General features: G+C 39.5%; 1 protein-coding gene across 3 annotated transcripts in view; it reads left to right on the top strand.

The window, feature by feature from the left end:
* LOC121327955 (cell adhesion molecule 2-like) overlaps positions 1 to 21,011 on the top strand; it is a 597,798-nt gene that overhangs the window by 425,375 nt on the left and 151,412 nt on the right. For 2 of the 3 annotated variants that reach the window (XM_041272338.1, XM_041272336.1), the window contains exon 3: positions 6,480 to 6,506. The exons of the other annotated variant lie outside the window; for it this stretch is intronic. In XM_041272338.1, coding sequence (XP_041128272.1) covers positions 6,480 to 6,506 — 27 coding nt within the window. The remainder of the gene's footprint in view (positions 1 to 6,479; positions 6,507 to 21,011) is intronic. 3 annotated transcript variants of the gene reach the window in all.

Here is a 21,011-nt window from a genome sequence, read left to right as displayed (position 1 = left end):
TGGCCCTGGTTTGGGGAGAAAACCTATTCACGAATGACAAGAGTGAGGTACGGGCCAAGATAAACTGCCTCGAGGAGTCACACCGATGGGACAACAACCTGGCAGCAAAGCCTCATGGGCCCTGACCAAGGCCTTCTTCTATCCAACTCGTGCTCATGCGGGGCCTCCATGAGCTTGAAGTTGGCCTGGAGGACATCAAGTGCCAGCACCCGGTTTGGCTCGCAGACCCTATGATCTCCGGCTCACCACCTGCTCTTCAGCCAACTGTCTCACCAGCTTGCCGTCTGCTCATCAGCCCACCACCTGCCTCTTGGGTCAGCATGACGCCTGTTTTGCCCCGAAGTCCAAGGACTGTACGCGGACTGGGTTGGTCCAGCACCACGTAACCACGTGAGATGTACCACGTAGATGGAGATGGGGTGATCGAGCCATCCGGCAACCCCTGGGCAGCTCCCATAATGCTCTTGCCGAAGAAAGATGGCAGCCTCCATTTTTGTGTCGACTACTGCTGATGCAATGCGTTCACAAAGAAGGACGCCTACCTGCTTCCACCAAATCAATGAGGCCCTAGACAAAATCATGGGCTTCCAATAGTTCAGATCCGTCATCCTGCACAGTGACTACTGGCAGGTAAAGCTAGCACCCCCAAGGTCCAGCCGAAGTCACCATGGGGCACGGGCTCTGGCAGTTCACTGTAATGCGATTCGGGCTATGCAATGTCCCAACCACTTTCGAGCTCCTCGTGGAGCGTGTCCTCAATGGCATCCCCCGCTCAACATGTGTGGTCTACCTAGATGACTTGCTCATCCACACAGTGACCTATGAGGGGGCGATTGCGAAACTGAAGGACGCGCTAGACCCGATTGGTAGGGGCTGATGGAGTTGACACCGACCCAGCCAAGGTGGAGGCAGTATTGGGGTGGCCAACACTGGTTTCAGCCCGCCAAGTGAGGGGCTTCCTGGGGCTGGCCTCCAATTATCGGCCGTTTGTCCGGGTGTTCACCGACATCGCCCACCCACTTCACTCCATCACAGAGAAGGGGAAGCAGTTTAAATGGAATGAAGAGTGTGACAGCATGTTCCGACAACTCCGAAAGGCTCTGGCCACATCTCCCATCCTTGCTTACCTTGACCTGGCCCTACTCTTATTGCTTGATGGCAGCGCTGGCAGCTTATTGTCCCTCAGGCACTCCGAGAACTAGTGTTACGAGCAATTCATGGGAGCCCGGGCACTGTTCATTTTGGATTGGCAAAATGTTGCACCGACTGTGGGACCAGTTTTACTGGGGCTGTTGTAAGTGCAATGTAGGGAGCCATTGCTGGCTGTGCGATGTCTGCACAGCCCAGAAAGGACCATTGGGACAGTCACAAGCACCCCTACAGAGCTACCGGGTGGGGGCTCCAATGGAGCATGTGACCGTGGATGTCCTTGGGCCCTTTTCAAGGTCTGAACATGCCAACCGGTTTGTACTACTACCAAATGGCCCAAGGCTAATGCTCTAGCAGATGAGAGGACACCCACCGTTGCCGATGCCCTTCTGGGGGCATGTTCAGCAAGTTCAGAGTGTCTGAGGCGCTCCACAGCAATCAGGGCAGATTTTATCTGTTTTAAAATGTTTGTTTAAAACAGATAGCTGAAACTCATTATCTCATATGTGATGGCTAACTGCTTCTTTGTGCAAAATTCTGGGAACTTTAATAAACAATGAAATTCATTTTGGACTTCTAAGTAGTGTGGATCATTAAGAAATCACAAAGTGTGCAACCAAGTTTTGACTCTACAGTCTTGAACCATAAGGAAATAAGATCTGTTTGACCATTCCCGGCTGGTTGGCATGAATCGACAGAGACAGTTGCTTATAATATAGACATTACCTTATATTGGTCAGCACCTCTGTGTAAACTGTGTGTGTGTGTGTGTGTGTGTATATATATATATATATATATATATATATATATATATATATATATATATATATATATATATATATATATAGATATATATCAAGTTAACAATCATTGTAGGTAGGGTTATTCCATTTTTTTTTTCATTCATCCAAATTTGATCCAATTGTAAAACTAGTCAAATTAGATATATGTAATCAATTTAATTGGGCAGGTGTAAAAATTTAAGGTAGGTGTAAAATTATTATGATAAAAATAATACTTTTAAATCAATAGAATCTAAAAAAAAGAATAAGCCCAATGGAAATTTTGTCTTTTTAAAAGCATTTTTATTATTTATTTATTTTAGTTAATGTAAGGCATTTTCACAGAACAACCATTTATTCAGGCCACTGTCAGTCACATACCTGAAAACACAAGACAGCTGAAATGCGTTTGCCATTACAACTACGAACTTGGCTTCCTATAATTCTTCTTACTACACCAAAAAGACTAAGTCTGAATCTTGTTAGAGGTACCCAAGAATACTGTGGCTATTGATAAGTGATTGTTTAACATGCCGTCATAGAAAAAAACTCCATATAATTACCTCTAATTAAAGGAATTGGACAGCTACAAGTAAGCCACAGGTAAAGTATATGGAAAAGTTATAGGGCCCCATATAACCCAAAGTCTGTATCCCATGGCTTAAATACTGTGATAAAATGGTAGGAGGAAGAAAAATGAAGTCCTACTATTTAAGTCTGTGAAAATACTTAATTTCCCAGAATGCCTCAACAAACAGGTAAAGAGCTAATAGTTTAAGTAATCAGCTAACCTGAGACAACTGTGTGTAATTTACAGGGAAAAGTTTGGTATACAACATCTGAGTAAACAAACCCGTTTAGAGCCAGGTCCTGCCAAAGTGCATTGAGTCGTTGTGGGGAGTGTGAAGTGTGGATGGGGTTTATTTTGCTACCCTTGGGGCTTACTTTGATTAAGTCTGTGTATTACAGTGTGTGTTCCCTTGAATAGTGTTATGAGGACTTGTGGCAAAGTGTTTGATAGTGTGCAGGTGATTAAAGAACAGACAATTGTAATTCAGGTGAAAAGGTTTGTTTTATGTATTTTTAAGTCCAGTGCCTAACGGCAAAACAAACAGTAAATAATAATGGATGCAAGTAGTACAGTGGTGTGTATTACTTAATTTATAATCCCTGTGTTGCCCCAGAAATAATAATCCTGTTATTATTATACACCAAGACATAACAATTCTGTTAGTGTGTGAATTAATGCTAGTGGTGCATATGCAGTTTTATTTGTGAAAAAGGTGCAGTGTTGTCCGGTTTCGTGCTGGCCCCAGACGACAGCTCCGGAGCTGTGTTAACTGTCTAACGTACCAGACAATTACAAACAAACAAAAACACAACACTCGTGATTTCTGGCAACAATACAAATTTACTGTCCTTTTGGCTTATACTAACTACGAACCAAATGTGAAGGAACAGATTACGATTCTCTGTCCCCCTTATATGCTCTCACGCATGACCCCTTGGTAAACGAATGCAGCTGCCTTTACAATCTGCAGCTGCTACATTGTTTCCCTACCAGGGCAATACTTTCTTGCACCGGAGTCTCTCCTCTTTCTAAACTGACGACTTCCCAACGCAGGGAAAGAACTGTCAAGCCAGTCCAAAAAAACTCTGTCCTCGCTTAGTGCCCTCACAGGTCGGGAGGGAGATTTACAACCAAGGTTCATTGTATTTCTGTCACAGGACTGCATACAACCTTCATGTCGTTTGTTATTAACTTATCTTGCCCATCAGAGCTTGGCCTGAAGAGGACCTCTTATTAATTGTATCAGTTCAATCCTGCTGGGCTCCCACTTTGCTGACACCCTTGTTTCTGCAAATTTGGTTCTTGCACTCTTCTGATATGGTGATCCTTATTAAATTTGATGTCAGTTGACATTTAAGTCACCTTGTCCACATGGACCTGGGTCATTGATTTAATCACTTCTACTCTCCTCATCCTTTGCTGGTTGGTGCTCGCTTTGGTGTTTTTAGAAGTGTTTACACTGTAACCGCTCAAAAGCTGACTGTGAGCAGTGCAGCATTGTACTGGTAAACCCCCTTATGACAGACAATCTCACTCGCTTACTTCATTTTCTGCTCAGCATTTAAGCATAACAAAGTGTTTTTAACCACAAACTGTGGTTAAGATATTTTAACACAGCAAAAATCTATGTGATATCAGTGTAGGCAGCATTGCGCAATATTTTGAGTAAATTGAAGAACAGTACCACATCCAATAGTTTTGCACTGATAGTAAATGGATAACATTTGGAGTCTTTTTTTGGAGAAGGCACCTTTATTTATTCATGTTTTCGCTGATAGGGCAGTTTTTTTATATGTGCTCAGTGATTGGTGGTCAGAGAGGGCTCTTCCCATTCGGTAATGGTTGTCATTCTCTTTCAGGGAACCAGGGTTATGGTAATAACCTAACGTTATGCAAATAGCATGTAATGTATAGTAGCTGCCTCAGCTGCTAAAAGACAGCAATGAGGCTGTTCAAGAGCCAACAAGTCCTGCTTGGTACCAGACTGGGGATGTAAACACAGGTTGGTAGTGGGTCGGAACTGGGACGGTACGGTCGGTTTGGTACCAGTTGAGTGCTTGTAGCACCAGGTCAGTACGGTACTTCTCTGAAGCTTATGTTTGTATTTCTTTGAGATTCTTTTTCATGCATTGTTTTGCTTCGGGAGTTTGAAGGATTGCTTTTTTGATCTTGATATATTTAGTCTTAGCTGGACATGAGTTATGAAGGAATAAGTCAATTACTGTATTTGCACTGCCTAGCCACAGGCGAATGCATAATCCTCCATTAAGGAATGACATCTATTACACAGCATGTCATGTTGTACTGAAGCATTAAAAAACATCCAAAAAACTAAACTGTTAAATAAACCTGTTAAGTCGTCCCGTCCCCCCCCCCCCGCCCCCCCCCCCCCCCCCCCCCCCCCCCAAAAAAAGGAAATTGCTAGTAAATATGCAATGTTTTATTAATCAAGGGATTCAATGTTTTCAATATTTGCAACTGTATGAGGATTGTCAGCAATTCCAATAGATGTGTTCACTAATTGTAGAGTATAAAGTTGTTTCATTGAATGCATTAATTGCGGCCACAATTGCATAATGTTTTATGCTTGGACTGGTTGGAGGATGTATCACAATGATTATACCCTGGAGAGTATTAAATAAATAAATGTGGTTTTTGTTTTAACAATTTTATTATACAATATACACAAGCATCTATGACAACTGCCCCTTCATCAGGTTAAAATGGACGATGAGAATATTGTTTACCCTGGAAATTGATGCAGAAACACATTTGTTTAAATCGTGACTGAAGCATATAATTCTTTGTTTAAGCATGCCATCACAAGCTCTAATACATCCTACAGATGCTGTGGAATGCTTGCTTATAAAACCAGTTTTCTGATTTAGTGTATGAGGTTTTTGACAAAAATTGAATATTGAGGTTAAGCTTTGGTTTTAAGTTTGGAGCCATCGCTTCAAATGCAGTTCTAGAAAAGGATCCCATTGAAAAAAAAAAAAAAAAACATAGATCCACAACCAACTGTGGAGGATATGGTATGAGAAGAAATATAGTTTGAATACAGCACACATCCTGTATTTAATACACTTCCCATGCAATGGAGCGCCTAGGGTTTCTTTTTCTGTACAATGCAAACTTCTTCCACTATCCTATTAAAAACATAACACTATTACATTTACCTTGTACGTAACACACAACATATATTTAATGCAATAATACTGGCACAAAATTCCATCCCACCCACCACTCCAAAAAAAACATCTTATGACTGATTTACGGTTTATGATAAAACATTATTTGCTCATATCTCTTCCGAAACAGATAAGAACGTTCTATACAGTAATCGAATATTCAGAATCAAGATTTACCTTTCGGTTAAGTTTTTTAGATTTGACTTTACTGACTTTGTGTTTCTGTATTTTAGAAAACTGATAAACTGGCTTCTTAATCCAGATTATTTAAGCACATTCAAATTTCATGGAATTGTTTACACTTTTCTGTGGTATAAGCAACTGACAGATCAATTGGTATGCTTTGGGTATGCTTGCAAGCCACTCAGTACAGCAAAGAAAATCTTATCCCCAATACTGATTTTGTCAACACTATTAGGTTTTTGAACCAGACAGGATGTCAGAGATTAATAACTTCTACTGTAAACAGGAAAAAGATTGTATGAGCATGTCAAAAGTAATACATTTTCAGTTCTACTGTTAGTGCAAGCAATTCTATTCACTACTCTTCTTAAAAGTTAAGTAAATGGAGATGGGGTTTAGATGAGAGGTCAATAATTGGTCAGATTTCAAATCAAAAGCTTTCTCACCTCCTACAAGGACAAACTACATCTTGAAATAAACAGAACAAATTAGATTAGAAAGATATGTGTTAGATTGGAATCAGTAGTGATGTCATTTGTTTCCTTTCTTACCTGATCAAAACCTGTCTAATATATCCTTTTTGTCTTTCCCTTCTGCTTCTAGTGGCTGTTACAAAAAGCAAAGTGAAAGGTGAGTTTTCTCTTTTGTGTCTTCAGCCCCTGATTTATGGTAGACACATTTCTCAGTAAATAGCTTTTATCTTATATTCAAGTAGCAAGTATTAACATACACGGGGCAGCATAGACGTCAGAAGAGCTTGAAATTCTGATACATTATCCATGAGTATCCATTATAGCTGGATTAAGGATATGATTACATTTGGTAAAGTTATGTATTTATTACAATTGTAGCTAAAGGTACCCAAGACTTCCAGTGTGCTTTTTGTTTTCTAAATTGTGAACAGCAACATTTATCAGCAGAACATATACAGTGATGGTAAAAAAGATGGTGTCGCCAGTCTTGAAATGTGTGGTCCAGCACTTAAATAAATGGGCTTGTAAGCAGGAGGTACTCAGTTCAAATCCCAGCTCAGCCACTGATTCATTGTGTGACCTTGAGCAAGTCACTTAACCTCCTCGTACTCAGTCTTTTGGGTGAAACAGTTTCATATCTTGTAAAGCGCTTTGTGATCGTAGTCCACTGTGAAAGTTGCTATATAAAGATTCTTATTTATTATAATAATAAAATGTGCAAAAAAGCACTGAATTGTAGTTCTTTGACTCTGGGTTACTATTACAAAGGGGCTGACCAGCCGACACCACAGTAATTAAATACCTACTGTAACTACTAGCCCACAATTAACCCTTGAGAGTCTTGGTAACAGACAATTTTTTTAACCAAAACTAGTTAGTTTTAAACACTACTTTATATTTAAACATACATAACCAAACACTAACCCATAGATATTTGAGTGTGGTAATTAAACAAGGGCTTGGGGACACTTGCATAAACACTGCGCTCAATGCACATTGTCTCCAGGCTTTGGTGGACTGTTTCACAAAATATACCAAAACCCATGTGAATGGCCTCACCCTGTCTCAGGTCTATTTAGGGATGCCAAAATATTAAGTGAGCAAGGGGCCTGAGTAGGAAAAAATGACTGTAGGAAAAAATGGGACGATTAAAAGCCCCATCTCTAGTCTACATTCCACATACTACTGCACTTGTGAGATGGTTTAATAATTCAAATATTTTGCATATATTTAAATATGAGATCATCAGCTGAGTGGGATAAAGGGTCAATATATGTCCCACCCTCACATTCTATTTCATGGATGGTGACACCAAAATGTTGACAATCAGTGTATGCCAACAATTATTTTGAGGTTTTAAATTCACCAATAATAAGTCAACCAATGTAAAAAAAAAAAATATTTATGAGCATATGGGTAAACATCTGGTAGTGATTAACTTTGGAGTTGTGTGAATAAGAATAATAGGATGATTGACAATGTTCAGGCATTTTGATTTCCTTTTGGTTGACTTCAGATGAAGGTTCCTGATGCTACTCTATCTATGTATATAATTTGTCCAAAGGGACATTTAAATGTAACTGGAACACAGTAAGTGCACATACCTCAAGTGGGACTTCATTTGACTTTGATGTTAAATTGTGAGTTTGAATGTCTAATATTGTCCAGTGAGATACAGCAGGGTTAAATAAATAATAAATATATATCTGCTTGTTATAAAGTTTTATTTCTATGCTATGGAGTCAATACCATTGCTCATGCTGTTGTCACAATAATTGTGAGATACTATACAGTACTTTATGAATGTTTTTCTTATTTTGCTTCCAGTTAAGGGCATGTTAAATACCTTCACAAAACGTTTAAATGCCATACTGACAAAACATTTTTCTCCAATAGTAACTCAGCTGCATATCCAGATAAATATATATATATATATATATATATATATATATATATATATTTATATATAATATTTTTTTTTTTTTTTTTTTATTTATTTTTTTTTATACTATTGATCAGAAAATGAATTTAAGGTGATATAAGAGTTTATTTGATTAACGTAAACCTCACCAGGATAAACCACAGCAGTGCCAGGAAAACCTAAATTGCATCAACTACTTTTTTGTAGTAATCCTGGGGTAACAATGGTTAGGTGGTCTATGCAATCCAGAATAATTCCCCTGTGCTGTAAAATGCTCTAAAATAGCCATGCTGTGGATTATCCAGCTCAGGTATGGGTTGATGAAATCAGTAACATGTTTGATCCTAAATCAATCTCTCTTACACCATCTAAATTTGATACTGCTTGTTTAAATACAAAACCATATACAAATATTACAAGCATATAAAACAGTATGCTACCTATACGTGTTGCAGTGAAATATTTTTCCAAAAAGGAAGCTTGAATTTATGAATTGCAAAAAGCTAATTAACATTCAGAGAACATTGTATAATACCTACTATCACATTACCTTAAGAAATAGCTTGAAGTAAAAGCCATCAATAGACAATGTAGTACAGCTGCACAACAGAACCAGATGTTTAATGGGATGTTTAAATTTATAGTGGAGTTGCTCAAGTAACTGTTCTGCATTGTTTACTTCAAATTAAAAACTATTCTCTGAAATTACTGAAGCACAGGGCATGAAGCACATTTAGTTTTGTGTTTCTTTTTGTTGTCACACATGTTTCCATTGTGAACCTACACTAAGTGTACAAAACATTAGGAACACCTGCTCTTTCCATGAAATAGACTGACGAGGTGAATCCAGGTGAAAGCTATGATCCCTTATTGATGTAACCTGTTAAATCGACTTCAATCAGTGTAGATGAAGGGGATACAGGTTAAAGAAGGATTTTTAAGCCTTGATATAGTTGAGACATGGATTGTGTATGTGTTCCATTCAGAGGGTAAATGGGCAAGACAAAATAATTAAGTGCCTTTGAACTGTGTATGGTAGTAGGTACCAGGCGCGCCAGTTTGAGTGTGTCAAGAACTGCAACGCTGCTGGGTTTTTCATGCTCAACAGTTTCCCGTGTGTATCAAGGATGGTCCACCACCCAAAGGACATCCAGCCAACGGCAGGCCAGTGGTCAAAAATGGCTCATTGATCAAAGAGGCCAAAGGAGGTTGACACAAACTGCAGAGCAACAGATGGGCTACAGTTAGTCACCTGACAGTCCAGTACAACATTGGTGCTGAAAGACCCATAAAAGAATGCACAACTCATCTTACCTTGACACGAATGGGGTATGGCAGCCGACGACCTAACAGAGTTCCACTTCTTTCAGCAAAACACAAGAAACTGTGGTTGCAGTGGGCTAAGGAACAAAAACACTGGAGGATTGGAAAAACAATGCCTGGTCTGATGAATCCCGGGTCCTGCTGTTTCACATTGATGGGAGGACTAGGGTATGGCGAAAACCACATGAGGACATGCATCCATCATGCCGCATGTCAACATTGCAGGCTGGTGGTGGTCGTGTGATGGTGTGGGGTGTGTTTTCATGGCACACATTGGGCCCCTTGATAAAAGTGGAGCAATGTTTGAATGCCACAGGATCTCTGAACATCATTGCCAATCAGATACATCCCTTCATGGCAGCAGTGTATCCATCTATCCATTTTTTCAGCAGGATAATGCCCCATGCCACAAGGCTAGGATTGTCCAGGAATGGTTAAACTGAATAAGGTTAAATTAATTTACGGTCATAAAGTACTCCAACATGTTGTCCTACACAGAAACGTTACGAAGCCCACATTTTCATCATGTAAGAAAAAGCCGTTCCAGGACAAGGGAGCACATTTTGGCTATACCGTGTCAGCATACCAAGTGGGCATCGACAAAAGTAATAATAATAATAATAATAATAATAATAATAATAATAATAATAATAATAATAATAATAATAAAATCTGCAATCAACTTCTTTTTTTTTCTCTCAACACTGGATAGCATTTCATTCGACTTCTTAATGTATAATATGTACCAGTACTGATCCTGGAAACAGAGTTATGTTGGTTTTTGGATGTTATATTCACTTTTTTTTTTTTTTTAATCTTCGTTCTTGTGCAGTTACTGTACAGCCTTGTGCACAGCACAACAGGGCTCTGGGCAACACCGTGCCGGTCGGTTTTGAGGGCGCTGGCATTGAATGGTGCTGACACAAACCAGGGCACGGTATGGATTTTTACAAAAAATATGAAAACAATGTGGCACGCTTTCATAACAGTGACAGAACAATGTAGCATGATGCTGCAGATGTCATGGAAACGAGGTAATTGTCAAGTGTGTGTGTGTTTTCTATCAAACTCATGTCCGTATTTTCAATATTTTACACTGTTATTATCATTATTATTAATAAACCTATTTTTTTAATTATTATTACTACTAGTACAACACAGACTTGTATTTATTTATTTATTTATTTTCTGCCTGGCTGTTTTTGGCTTCTTTTCGTCTGTTACCGCCTTGCTTCCAACTGGGGATTGGTCAACAGCTGTTTTCATGTTGCTTTCTGCGGTCCCTCCTACTCCTGCGCAAATTTCTCAACGCCCATTTTGAGGATTGGAAATGGCTGGTTTTTGTTTCGTGATAAAGAAAAATGCGATATGGAAACTAGCGATATTATCGCATAAACACTTTCTGCTAGGCACTCCCCTTCTCTTCAAAGCCACACAGCCATTTTAGTTAGAAGATTTGTATAATGAATCAATCAAGATAAAAGGGTAGCTATAACCCGCCAGAGCACCAGATCACGGAAATAAAAAGCACAATTCGTCTCAGCTACAGTTCACTGCAGCAATAACAAAGCTGTGTTGCAACAGCCACCTCCATGTTATTACCTGCCACACAAGTTTAAGTAATGAGGCTAAACACAGCTTTATTATCAGGCATGCCCCCTAATAAAGACTAATAAGGTAGCATGTTTGCTGAGCTGGCTACATAGCCTTTCATCCAAAAGCCCATTTTCATCTGTGTAGAAATAAAAGTAAGCACAGATAAGTACAGTTCTTTAAGTACTGTACATTTGCTGCACAGTGTTGATTTTTTTTTTTTTACACAGCTGATGAAGGACTTTCCTTATGTACGTATGGAACGTCAAAGTACATCCTGTCACTTTTCACAGCTCCAAATCTCTTGTCGACAGTGAGGTATTTTGGTTTTCCTCAATCAACTTTTAAAGCTTTTTCATCTCCCTTCTTTCTCCTTCTTTTAATTTCGTTCTGTTCGCTAGATCTATCAATTTCTTTCTTATTTCGGCTACTGTTCTTTGCTCTTCCTGTGGCAAAGTGCCCTGCCCCTGGGCTATTTCTGGTTGTGTTGTATGTTAAGTGTAGTGTGTTAATGTTGGTGATTAGTCATTGGTACACAGGATATAAATGGATCTTGCATAGGTTGCTGAGGGAAGCCAGGGAAGAACCGTCCGGCCACAGTGGCTAAGAGGGCCAAAACCTGCACTCCAGCATGTCCTGATGCCCTTCACGTCTTCGCCCAAGGATGCCTGCCTGGCTTCGCCTGGGGTTGCCAGCTGCTCCGCAGCACCTGGGGTTGCCTGCCAGTCCGCCTCACCTGGCATTGTCTGCTGCTCTGCATCGCCAGGGGCTGCCTCTGTCTCCACATTGCCTGTTGAGCCACCGGTTGCAGGGTATGAGGGAGAAGTGGAGCTCCCACTGCCGCCTCTATGGCCAGGGGCTCCCCTCCCGAGTTCTTCTCCCGAGGGTCTGCTGCTGGGTTCGCCTGGGGCTGCCGGCTCTGCTTCACCTGAGGTCACCGGAACTGCTTCGCCAGGGGTTGCCATCAGATCTGCTTGGCCGCAGGGGTCAGTGTGGCAGGACCCCACCAGAGGGAGCTGCCGGCTTTGAAGAAGGGGGGAGAGGTCAGGAGACCATCTTCCTCAGCAGCCTTTCTGCTGCCAGGAAGCTGTCAGCAGCATTGCCCCTGGCAGTTTTTTCTGCTGCCAGGGGTCCAATGGGACAGAGCAGCTTTTCCGCTGTCACTACCGGCAGGGGAGATGACAACATTTTCAGCCATGGGCCCAGTGAAGCCTCCCTTCCCGGCCCAAGACTTTGAGCTGGACTGCTGGGTTTTTAAGGAAGGAGGTGGCCGTTGAGGTATATGTGACAAAGTGACCCGCCCCTGGGCTATTTGTGGTTGTGTTGTATGTTACTTGTAGTGTGTTAATGTTGGTGTATAGTAATTGGTACATGGGATATAAATGGGTCTGTGTAACACAAATGTTTAAAATGTATATTTGTATTTAGGCACGAGGATTGCAAAGCACTTCACTTGCAAGTAAAATGTAGTAATATGTGAGCACGGGGGATTGCACTTTTATTAATTCACGTGCAGTTGTACCGAGGCCCCAATTGAATGACTGATTAGCAATCGAGTCTCGGTATAGCTGCATTAAAGCAGCATGTTTTCATTCACTCAGGGTTCTGTGTTCGGTGAGTGGAGAACGTGTGTGGAGAGGAGAGAATTTAAAACTATAACTAAACATAAATATATAACCGTTGTTTTGACTCACCGTGTTTGTCTGTTAGTGCACTGTTTGTTTAAGTGTTAGTCCATTTTGTTTGTTTATTTTGGCGTCAAGTGCCGTGTCCTGGTTTTTGTACTGTTTTATTTTATAATAATAAACCGTGCAGCAGCGCATCCATTTATCATTTCATCTCACAGTACTGTATGTTTCTTCTGGTCTGTTGTCAATTTAGCAAAAGATTAAAAAAACAACAACAGTTTCCAGAATTAAAACAGTATCCAGTCAGTATTCAAAATTGCAGAATAAAATGCTTGATAAAGCCCTCATGTTACAGTTCACCTGCAAATGAAAATGCACAAAAGCAACTAAAGAGCACAGATTTAAAAAGAAAAAAAGGCATCACAGTATCTAAAACTTTTTAATGATTAACTGTTTTACATTACCATAACTAGTCTCATTCGCTTAGTTTTTGCTGCATTTTCCTCATGAGAAATTGTGCAGTTACAGAGTGCTTAATCCAATCAAGACAGACTGGCTGTGACAGATATTCAAATATATTGTTACATTGAAGAGACAAGAATTTGTATCAGATTTATATTTAAGATTATACTGTAAATACAGTATAATCGTAAATCTCGAAAAACTACTCACTTCTAAATCTTTTGTAGTCATTTTTGTATTACTTTAGTATAAATACTTGTTAATTTGGATTCATATGTTGTTTTTTTTCTGACTTTATGTGAACGAAAAGATACACATTTGCCCGTTTTCCCATTGGAAATAGTGATATTTTGAAATATCACTTTCCTGGTCACAAAAGCAAAGTTTGTGGGGAAGAATAGCCATTTTCTGTACTTTTGAGGCATAAGCAATTAGGAAATAACACTTACTACCCAGGAACAAAAAAAAAAAAAAACTGTTACACAGTGTTATCTGTTACCATAGTTACATATGTACTGTAGAATTGAACATTATCAGTGGTCTGTTGCTGCATGTTGGATTTCTGTGAGTGGGGATGTCATGATTTTTACATGAAGGGTTGGAGTGTTTTTCTGAGATTCCTATAGCTTCAGTGACATAAAACCCAACCCAAAAGGTAGGGGACACCTAACATGTTGCTACAAAGTAATTTTGTGATAATTTATTGGTAAAAGGTTCCTTATTTGATGCTGCACAGCTGAACCTACAATGAAGGATTTTTATAGAAAACTAAAGTGGGAACATGGTTAAAAATTCCCCAATAGTGGTAGTGCGCCCCCTCCTTTATTTTAATTATTTGATTTGTTGAATAAAAAATAAAAAAGATAAAAAATTCACTACCTTACATCAATGAGCAATGTATGAATATGAAATGTCATCTTTATGCATTCCTTTTCATGTCTTTCAGTCATATCTTGGTGACTTTTTAAACCTCATAATCACTTCTAACATCCAAGTCCATCTGGTATTCTAACCTGTATTATACCGTTCTTTTCACACATTTCAAGATTTCTTGGTAAGTAGAACTTAAACTACAACAGTCACATGTTTAATGTTTTAACATGCCGTAAGTGTCAAATCTATTTCTCATTGCTCTAACTAGAAGGCAACATGTCATCAAATAAGTCAATGTTCACACACAGAATACCCTTAAACTCCCAAAGTTGTAATAGTATTCGCTTCTCGACCAGTAAACGTTCAATCGCTCCTCGCTGCCTTCACAATAACTAATCCACAACTTGCAGTGCAGTCAAATACAGCTTACACATTAAATACTGTACGTGCATTTGAATGTGCAATAAACTTCTTTTGATCTACAGTTATCAGTACAACGATTACCATACAACAGGACAAAATAAGTTGCCACCTACTGCTGAACTTCACTGGTCTCCAGCATCTCAGTGGTCTGTATCTACTGCTATAGACGTGGGGTACCACAACATCGTTTACCTTGTCGCCACCTACAACAATTACGCAGTCTTGTCAAAACATTTTTTTTTTTTGTATTATTTAGTATAGTAAATAATTTGTTATGAACACAACCTCTGCCGGATTTGTTAATTTGTGAGTTTTGGGAACATGCTCCCTGAAACAGTACAAAAAGAGAAGTCTAAAGTTACGTCAAAAAAAAAAAAAAATGCAAATCATACTGAAAAACATGATAGCATACAAAGAAATGGTTAAGGAAATATATAATTTCCAATATGGCTACAGCACAGCAGACATGGCATATATTTAAAAGATTGCATTATTTATGACTACTGTGTAGGATTGGCTAGTTTAGAAACTACTGTCTCAATATTTTCACATAAAGGCTTGTGAGGTGCACAGCACTTGAACTTGGTGGCTCAGCCTATGTTATGTTTTCCTTCAGACACAGTAGTTTTTGTTTTGATTTATTTGTCAGCATAAGAAGAGACAGAAAGATGGCACTGTATTTTACATGATTGACATCTGTTTTTTGCGACCTCTTTGTTTTAGCTTTACATTCTCGGTCAAAGTACAAATAAGATGTCCTTGTGTTTCCCAGCAGACCACTCTGCACACATTGTTCATACCGCTGGCAAGGATCCCTGCAGAGACAATCCAGTTTCTCTGAAACACAATTGTCTGTGTATTGCAATATGCATTTTTACATTCAACTATAGACTCAAGGGATGTTTTCGATCTGAAATAAAGGACCAGGGGACTCAAATAGAGATTAGATAAAGGGGTATTCAGAACAGAAAATAGGAGGCACTTCACTTCACTTTTTTACACAGAGAATTGTGAGGGTCTGGAACCAAGTCCCCAGTAATGTTGTTGAAGCTGACACCCTGGGATCCTTCAAGAAGCTGCTTGATGAGATTTTGGGATCAATATGCTACTAATAACCAAACGAGCAAGATGGGTCAAATGGCCTCCTCTCATTTGTAAACTTTCTTATGTTCTTATGTACTTGAAACTACCAGTTCTGTGAATGTTATTTACAAGCATACTCTGTTATTAACTGTCTGTCCCAAAATGTGTCTAAAAAAGAATGAACTCACAGGAGTCAGGCAAGAACGTGTTGGAGATACAGGTTTGGGGCTTATTCTATTTAAAGTCACTACACTACAAGAGTTAATGAGAATATGTGTAAACATGGTTGTGGTTATTTTTTTTTAGCAGTGCAGTGTCCCTTAGGTAAAGCTCATATTGAGGAAATAGAAATCCGTCTATGTTATTTTAACTGCGTTTTTACTATAAAGTTTATAGTTTTAGTTTGACTACAGTCTGACTATACTAAAATAGGTAAAAATTAATCAACTATTTTATTTGCTAAAGGGCACACTGAGTCAAGCAGTCGGTCGACAATTAAGACTCTAGAGGCTAACGGAGACTAACAAACACTGACAAAGGAGCTCAAGAGGAATTGACAGTGTTCATGAAAGGGACGTTGACACTGTTTATAGTTAGACAGATTCATTCAGTTTGGGGATTCTTTGAATCCAAGTGATGCTGCAGCTTTTCACTTGGGCCTGAAGAGATGACACAGTGGACTAAGACACTAGCCTATCACGTCTTTATAAAGTGAGTGCACTTTTATTAAACACAAAATAAACCAAAAAAAAAAAACAAACACCTAACTCCCATTGGAGTACTAACTAAACTGTTTTGTTAACTCTAACTGACAGGGACAGGCTAAGCCTGTTTACCCCAAACACAAAATTATACCACACAGGTATTGTTTTCAGTCCTCACCATGTCCTTGTCCTTGTCCTTGTCAGGCCTTAGCCTCATTTACTTGTCTACATAGTTTCCCTTCCTTTTATGCAGCGGCCAGGTGTGCACAGGTGTTTCAATTAGCTAATAACTAACCCCTTAGTGAATTCAACAATTACCCCAATTACCCCCCCCCCCCCATAATAAGATCGGGAACACCTACTCTACCACATATCCTGCCCCCATGTGTAGAATACATATGGCCATTCTAAGGCCACATCCCCCCCTGAATTATGTACATTCTGGGTGGGTGAGAAGGAATGTTGAGGCTCAGTCGGCCCCAGTCAAAGACCAGACCTCTGATGCCAGCTGACTTTAACATTAGCTCCATACTTTTTGAAGAGCTTCTATAAGGAGGTTCCTTTTTAACCCTTGCCTACCCTGTAAACCCAATGTCCCATTTGTTCCTACTTGGGGCTCCTCCTGATGATAGCTCCGGCAGTGGCACAAGCCCCAAGCTTGCTGTTGGTGATGCTGGCAACCATACAGGGTACTCTGGCAGTGGCAGTACTGGCAGCAGCACTGGATACTCCTGCAGTTGTGATGTTGGCAACAATGCAGGACACCCCGGCAGTAGCAGCTCTGGTAATGGATGATGGTGGCTCCCCCTCTGTATCTTCCACATCGAGCTCCCCAATTAGCTCAGTGCAATATGCTTTTTCAATATCAATGGCTTCATGGTTTTTTCTCACTTTGATTTTGTTCAGATACTCCTTGAGATCCTTTATTCTTTGCTTGTGGACGTCTACTCTGTCATCATGCTGGAATTCCAGCTGCTCTCGAAGCAAACTTTTCTTTATGCTTGCTGTGGCAATGTTGCCCTGCCCCTGTATGTATTTCTGTGTTGTATGTTGCGTGTAGTGTGTTAATGTTGGTGTATTGTAGTTGGTACACAAGATATAATATGGGTTATGCACACAAGTGTTTAAAATATATATTTGTATTTAGGCACGAAGATTGCACAGCACTTCACCTGCAGGTAAAATGTAATAATATGTGAGCACGGGAAATTGCACTTCGTTAATTCACGTGCAGTTGTACCGAAACTCCAACTGAATGATTGATTAGCAATCAAGTCTCAGTACAGCTGCATAAAAAGCATGTTTTCACTCACTCAGGGTTGTGTGTTCGGGAGTGGAGAATGGGTGAGAGAGGAGAGTTAAGTTACATACAGCAATTGCTACAGCATGCTGGAAGTGTCAGCACAGTACTTATTTAGTGTTCATCCACTCGTTTGTCGGTCTGTTTAGTGTTAGTATGTTTTGTTTTTATATTTATTTTGGCTCAAGTGCCGTGTCCTGTTTTGGTGTCAGTGTTTTTGTTTCAACCTTTTTACTTTCTGTCTGTTTGATTATTAAACTACACATCAGCGCCTTCACCATTTCAAAACCTGCGTTCTGTGTTGGTTCCTGTTAATGGTCTCAACTTTTTTTTCTTGAAACTTCTTTTGAAGACTTCCTTCTTTCTCCAGAAGACCTTTTTTCAGTTATGTAATGCTGATTATTTTGTGTTTCTCTAGGACTACTTATTTTCTATTTTCAGCTCCGACCGTCAGCTTTTGCACTTGGGCCTCCAGATCTCTGACGATCTGACCTGTAGCCTTAGACTGAGCTGAATGTTCAGCCTACAACTTGGACGGATCCGAGTTTGTGTCTTCAATATTTCACTGTATTTCTTCTGAAGTTCGAAATTCTCCTGTTCCATATTTCTCCCAAAAAGGTGTAACTTTTCCTCCCAATTGGCTCTTAAAGATTTAGCACTTTTCTTCAGCTCTATGATCTGGTTCGCCTTGTTCTCTCAGACAACTCTCGCATAAGGCTTTGGATTTTCTTCTACAGTTTGCTAACTGTGTCTTCCAACTCCTTCTGCTTGATTCTGTGAAAGTTTTGCACTTCTTCTATTGCACAGTTTTTTTTTTGTTCTGTTTAAAATCTCCTGTATGTCAGCACCACATTTCTCTACTTCCCTGCGTTCTTCTTCTTTACTCTTCAGAGCTACTACTTTTAACTTCTCAAAGCCCTTTTGTTTGAGTTCAAGCTCCTGCTCTCATTTCAGTCTGTTCCAGCTCCAGTTTACACATTCCAGAAGACTGCACTTGAACTTGCTGCAATTGCAACCCTAGCTCTTTTTCTTTCACTTCATTCTTCTGCTGCAGCTCTACTATAAGACACTTTTTTATAGCTTCCCCACATTGTCTAGATGAATACATTTCTGAGTCAACAAAAACTCCTAGGTCTTTTTCATAGGTTCCTTCTCCAATTTCAGTATCTCCCTGTGACAAAGTGCCCGCCCCTGTGTATATTTTCTGTTATATGTTGCAAGTGGTGTGTTAAATGTTGGTGTATAGTCATTGGTACACGGGATATAAAAGGGTCTGTGCAACACGAGTGTTTAATATGTATATTTGTATTTAGGCATGAGGCTTGCACAGCACTTCACGTGCAAGTAAAAAGTAATAATATGTGAGCACGGGGAATTGTACTTTATTAATTCACGTGCAGTTGTACCGAGACTCCAACTGAATGATTGATTAGCAATCGAGTCTTGGTACAGCTGCATAAAAGCAGCATGTTTTCACCCACTCTGGGTTGGGTGTTCGGTGAGTGGGGACGGAGGTAAAGATAAAAAGCATAGTTAAAGTTAAAAAGAATAGTTAAAGTATCTGCTCACCGTGTTTGTCTGTCTAGTCCGTTTTGTTTGTCTTTTTTGTTTTGGCGACGTGTGCCGTGTCCTGTGTTTTGTGTTTGTTTGTACAACCTTTTTATTTTCTGTTTTGTTTATTAAATGCTGAGCGAAAACATTCGCTCAGCTCAACCAAATGCACATTTTTATTTCCTGTGTGCAGTACCTTACACTTTTCTCTATTAAATGTAATTTGCCATGTATCTGCCCAGTTCTGAATCTTGTCTAGATCATTTTGAATGATTTTGCTGCTGCAACAGTGTTTGCCACTCTTCCTATTTTTGTGTCGTCTGCAAATTTAACAAGTTTGCTTATTATACCAGAATATAAATCATTAATGTAGATTAGGAATAGCAGAGGACCTAATACTGATCCCTGTGGTACTCCAATGATAACCACACTTCATTCTGAGGTTTCTCCTCTTATCAATACTTTCTGTTTTCTACATGTTAACCACTCCCTAATCCATGTACATGTGTTTCCTTGAATCCCTACTGCATTCAGTTTGAGAATTAATCTTTTATGCGGGACTTTGTCAAAAGCTTTCTGGAGATCTAAATAAACCATGTCATATGCTTTGCAATTATCCATTATCGATGCTGCATCCTCCAAAAAATCAAGCAAGTTAGTTGGACACAATCTCCCTTTCCTAAAACCATGTTGACTGTCTCCCAGGACCCTGTTACCATATAGGTAATTTTCCATTTTGGATCTTATTATAGGTTCCATAAGTTTGCTTATAATAGAAGTCAGGCTTACTGGTCTGTAGTTACCTGGTTCAGTTTTGTTTCCCTTTTCGCGGATCGGTATTACGTTTGCAATTTTCCAGTCTGTCGGTACCACCTTTGTGTTAAGAGACAGCTACATGATCCTGGTTAGCGGTTTATAAATAACTTCTATCATTTCTTTGAGCACTATTGGGAGGATCTCATCTGGCCCAGGGGATTTGTTTATTTTAAGAGCTCCTAGTCCCTTTAACACTTCTGCCTCGGTTATGCTAAAGTTATTTAAAATTGGATAGGAACTGGATGACATGTGGGGCATGTTGTCCGTATCCTCCTTTGTAAAAACTTGTGAAAAGTAATCATTTAATATATTTAATACATCTATGATTTTGATATTTGATTCTTTTAGACATTTAACCTCCTCTTTGAATGTTCTCTTGCTGTTGTAATATTGGAAAAACATTTTGGAATTAGTTTTAGCCCCCTTAGCGATGTTCATTTCTATTTCTCTCTTGGCCTTTCTAACTTCTTTTTTGACTTACGTTTGCAGTATTGTGTACACTTTCTGTGTAGTTTCTTTTTGGTCCCTTTTTAACGCTCTGTAAAGTGCCTTTTTTCGCTGAATATTTTTTTTAATTGATCTATGTGGCAGAGCAAAGCTCTGCCCTTTAAATTGGCAGGGATGGGGTTAACTTCCCCTACCTGCCTGGGTTTATTATGTTCAGGTGGCTGGGGTTGATTAGTTGATTAGGTTGATTAACGATCAATCAGCGCCCGGCCACCTGATATAAAAGGAGGCCTCTGCTTCTCATTTGGAGAGAGGGAGCTGAGGAAGCAGGTTGGTTTTTTTTTTTGGTTGTTTGGAAAGTTTGAATCCAGTGAAGGCATTGCCCAGCCTGGAAATTGTTATTTTTGTAAGTTTTGCTTTTTGTCTTTCTTTGTGTTTAAATTGCTTTCTTTTGGCCCTTGTGCCCTTTCATTTTTGTGTTTATTTATAATAAAATAGTTATTTTTTTGAACTGCAGTCTGTCTCTGGGCCTCTTTCC

Source organism: Polyodon spathula, chromosome 15 (genome assembly GCF_017654505.1).
Source record: "Polyodon spathula isolate WHYD16114869_AA chromosome 15, ASM1765450v1, whole genome shotgun sequence".
In the NCBI taxonomy this organism is placed as follows: Eukaryota; Metazoa; Chordata; class Actinopteri; order Acipenseriformes; family Polyodontidae; genus Polyodon; species Polyodon spathula.
The sequence above is the reverse complement of the archived record's forward strand: the minus strand, read 5'-3'. Positions and strand labels throughout refer to the sequence as shown.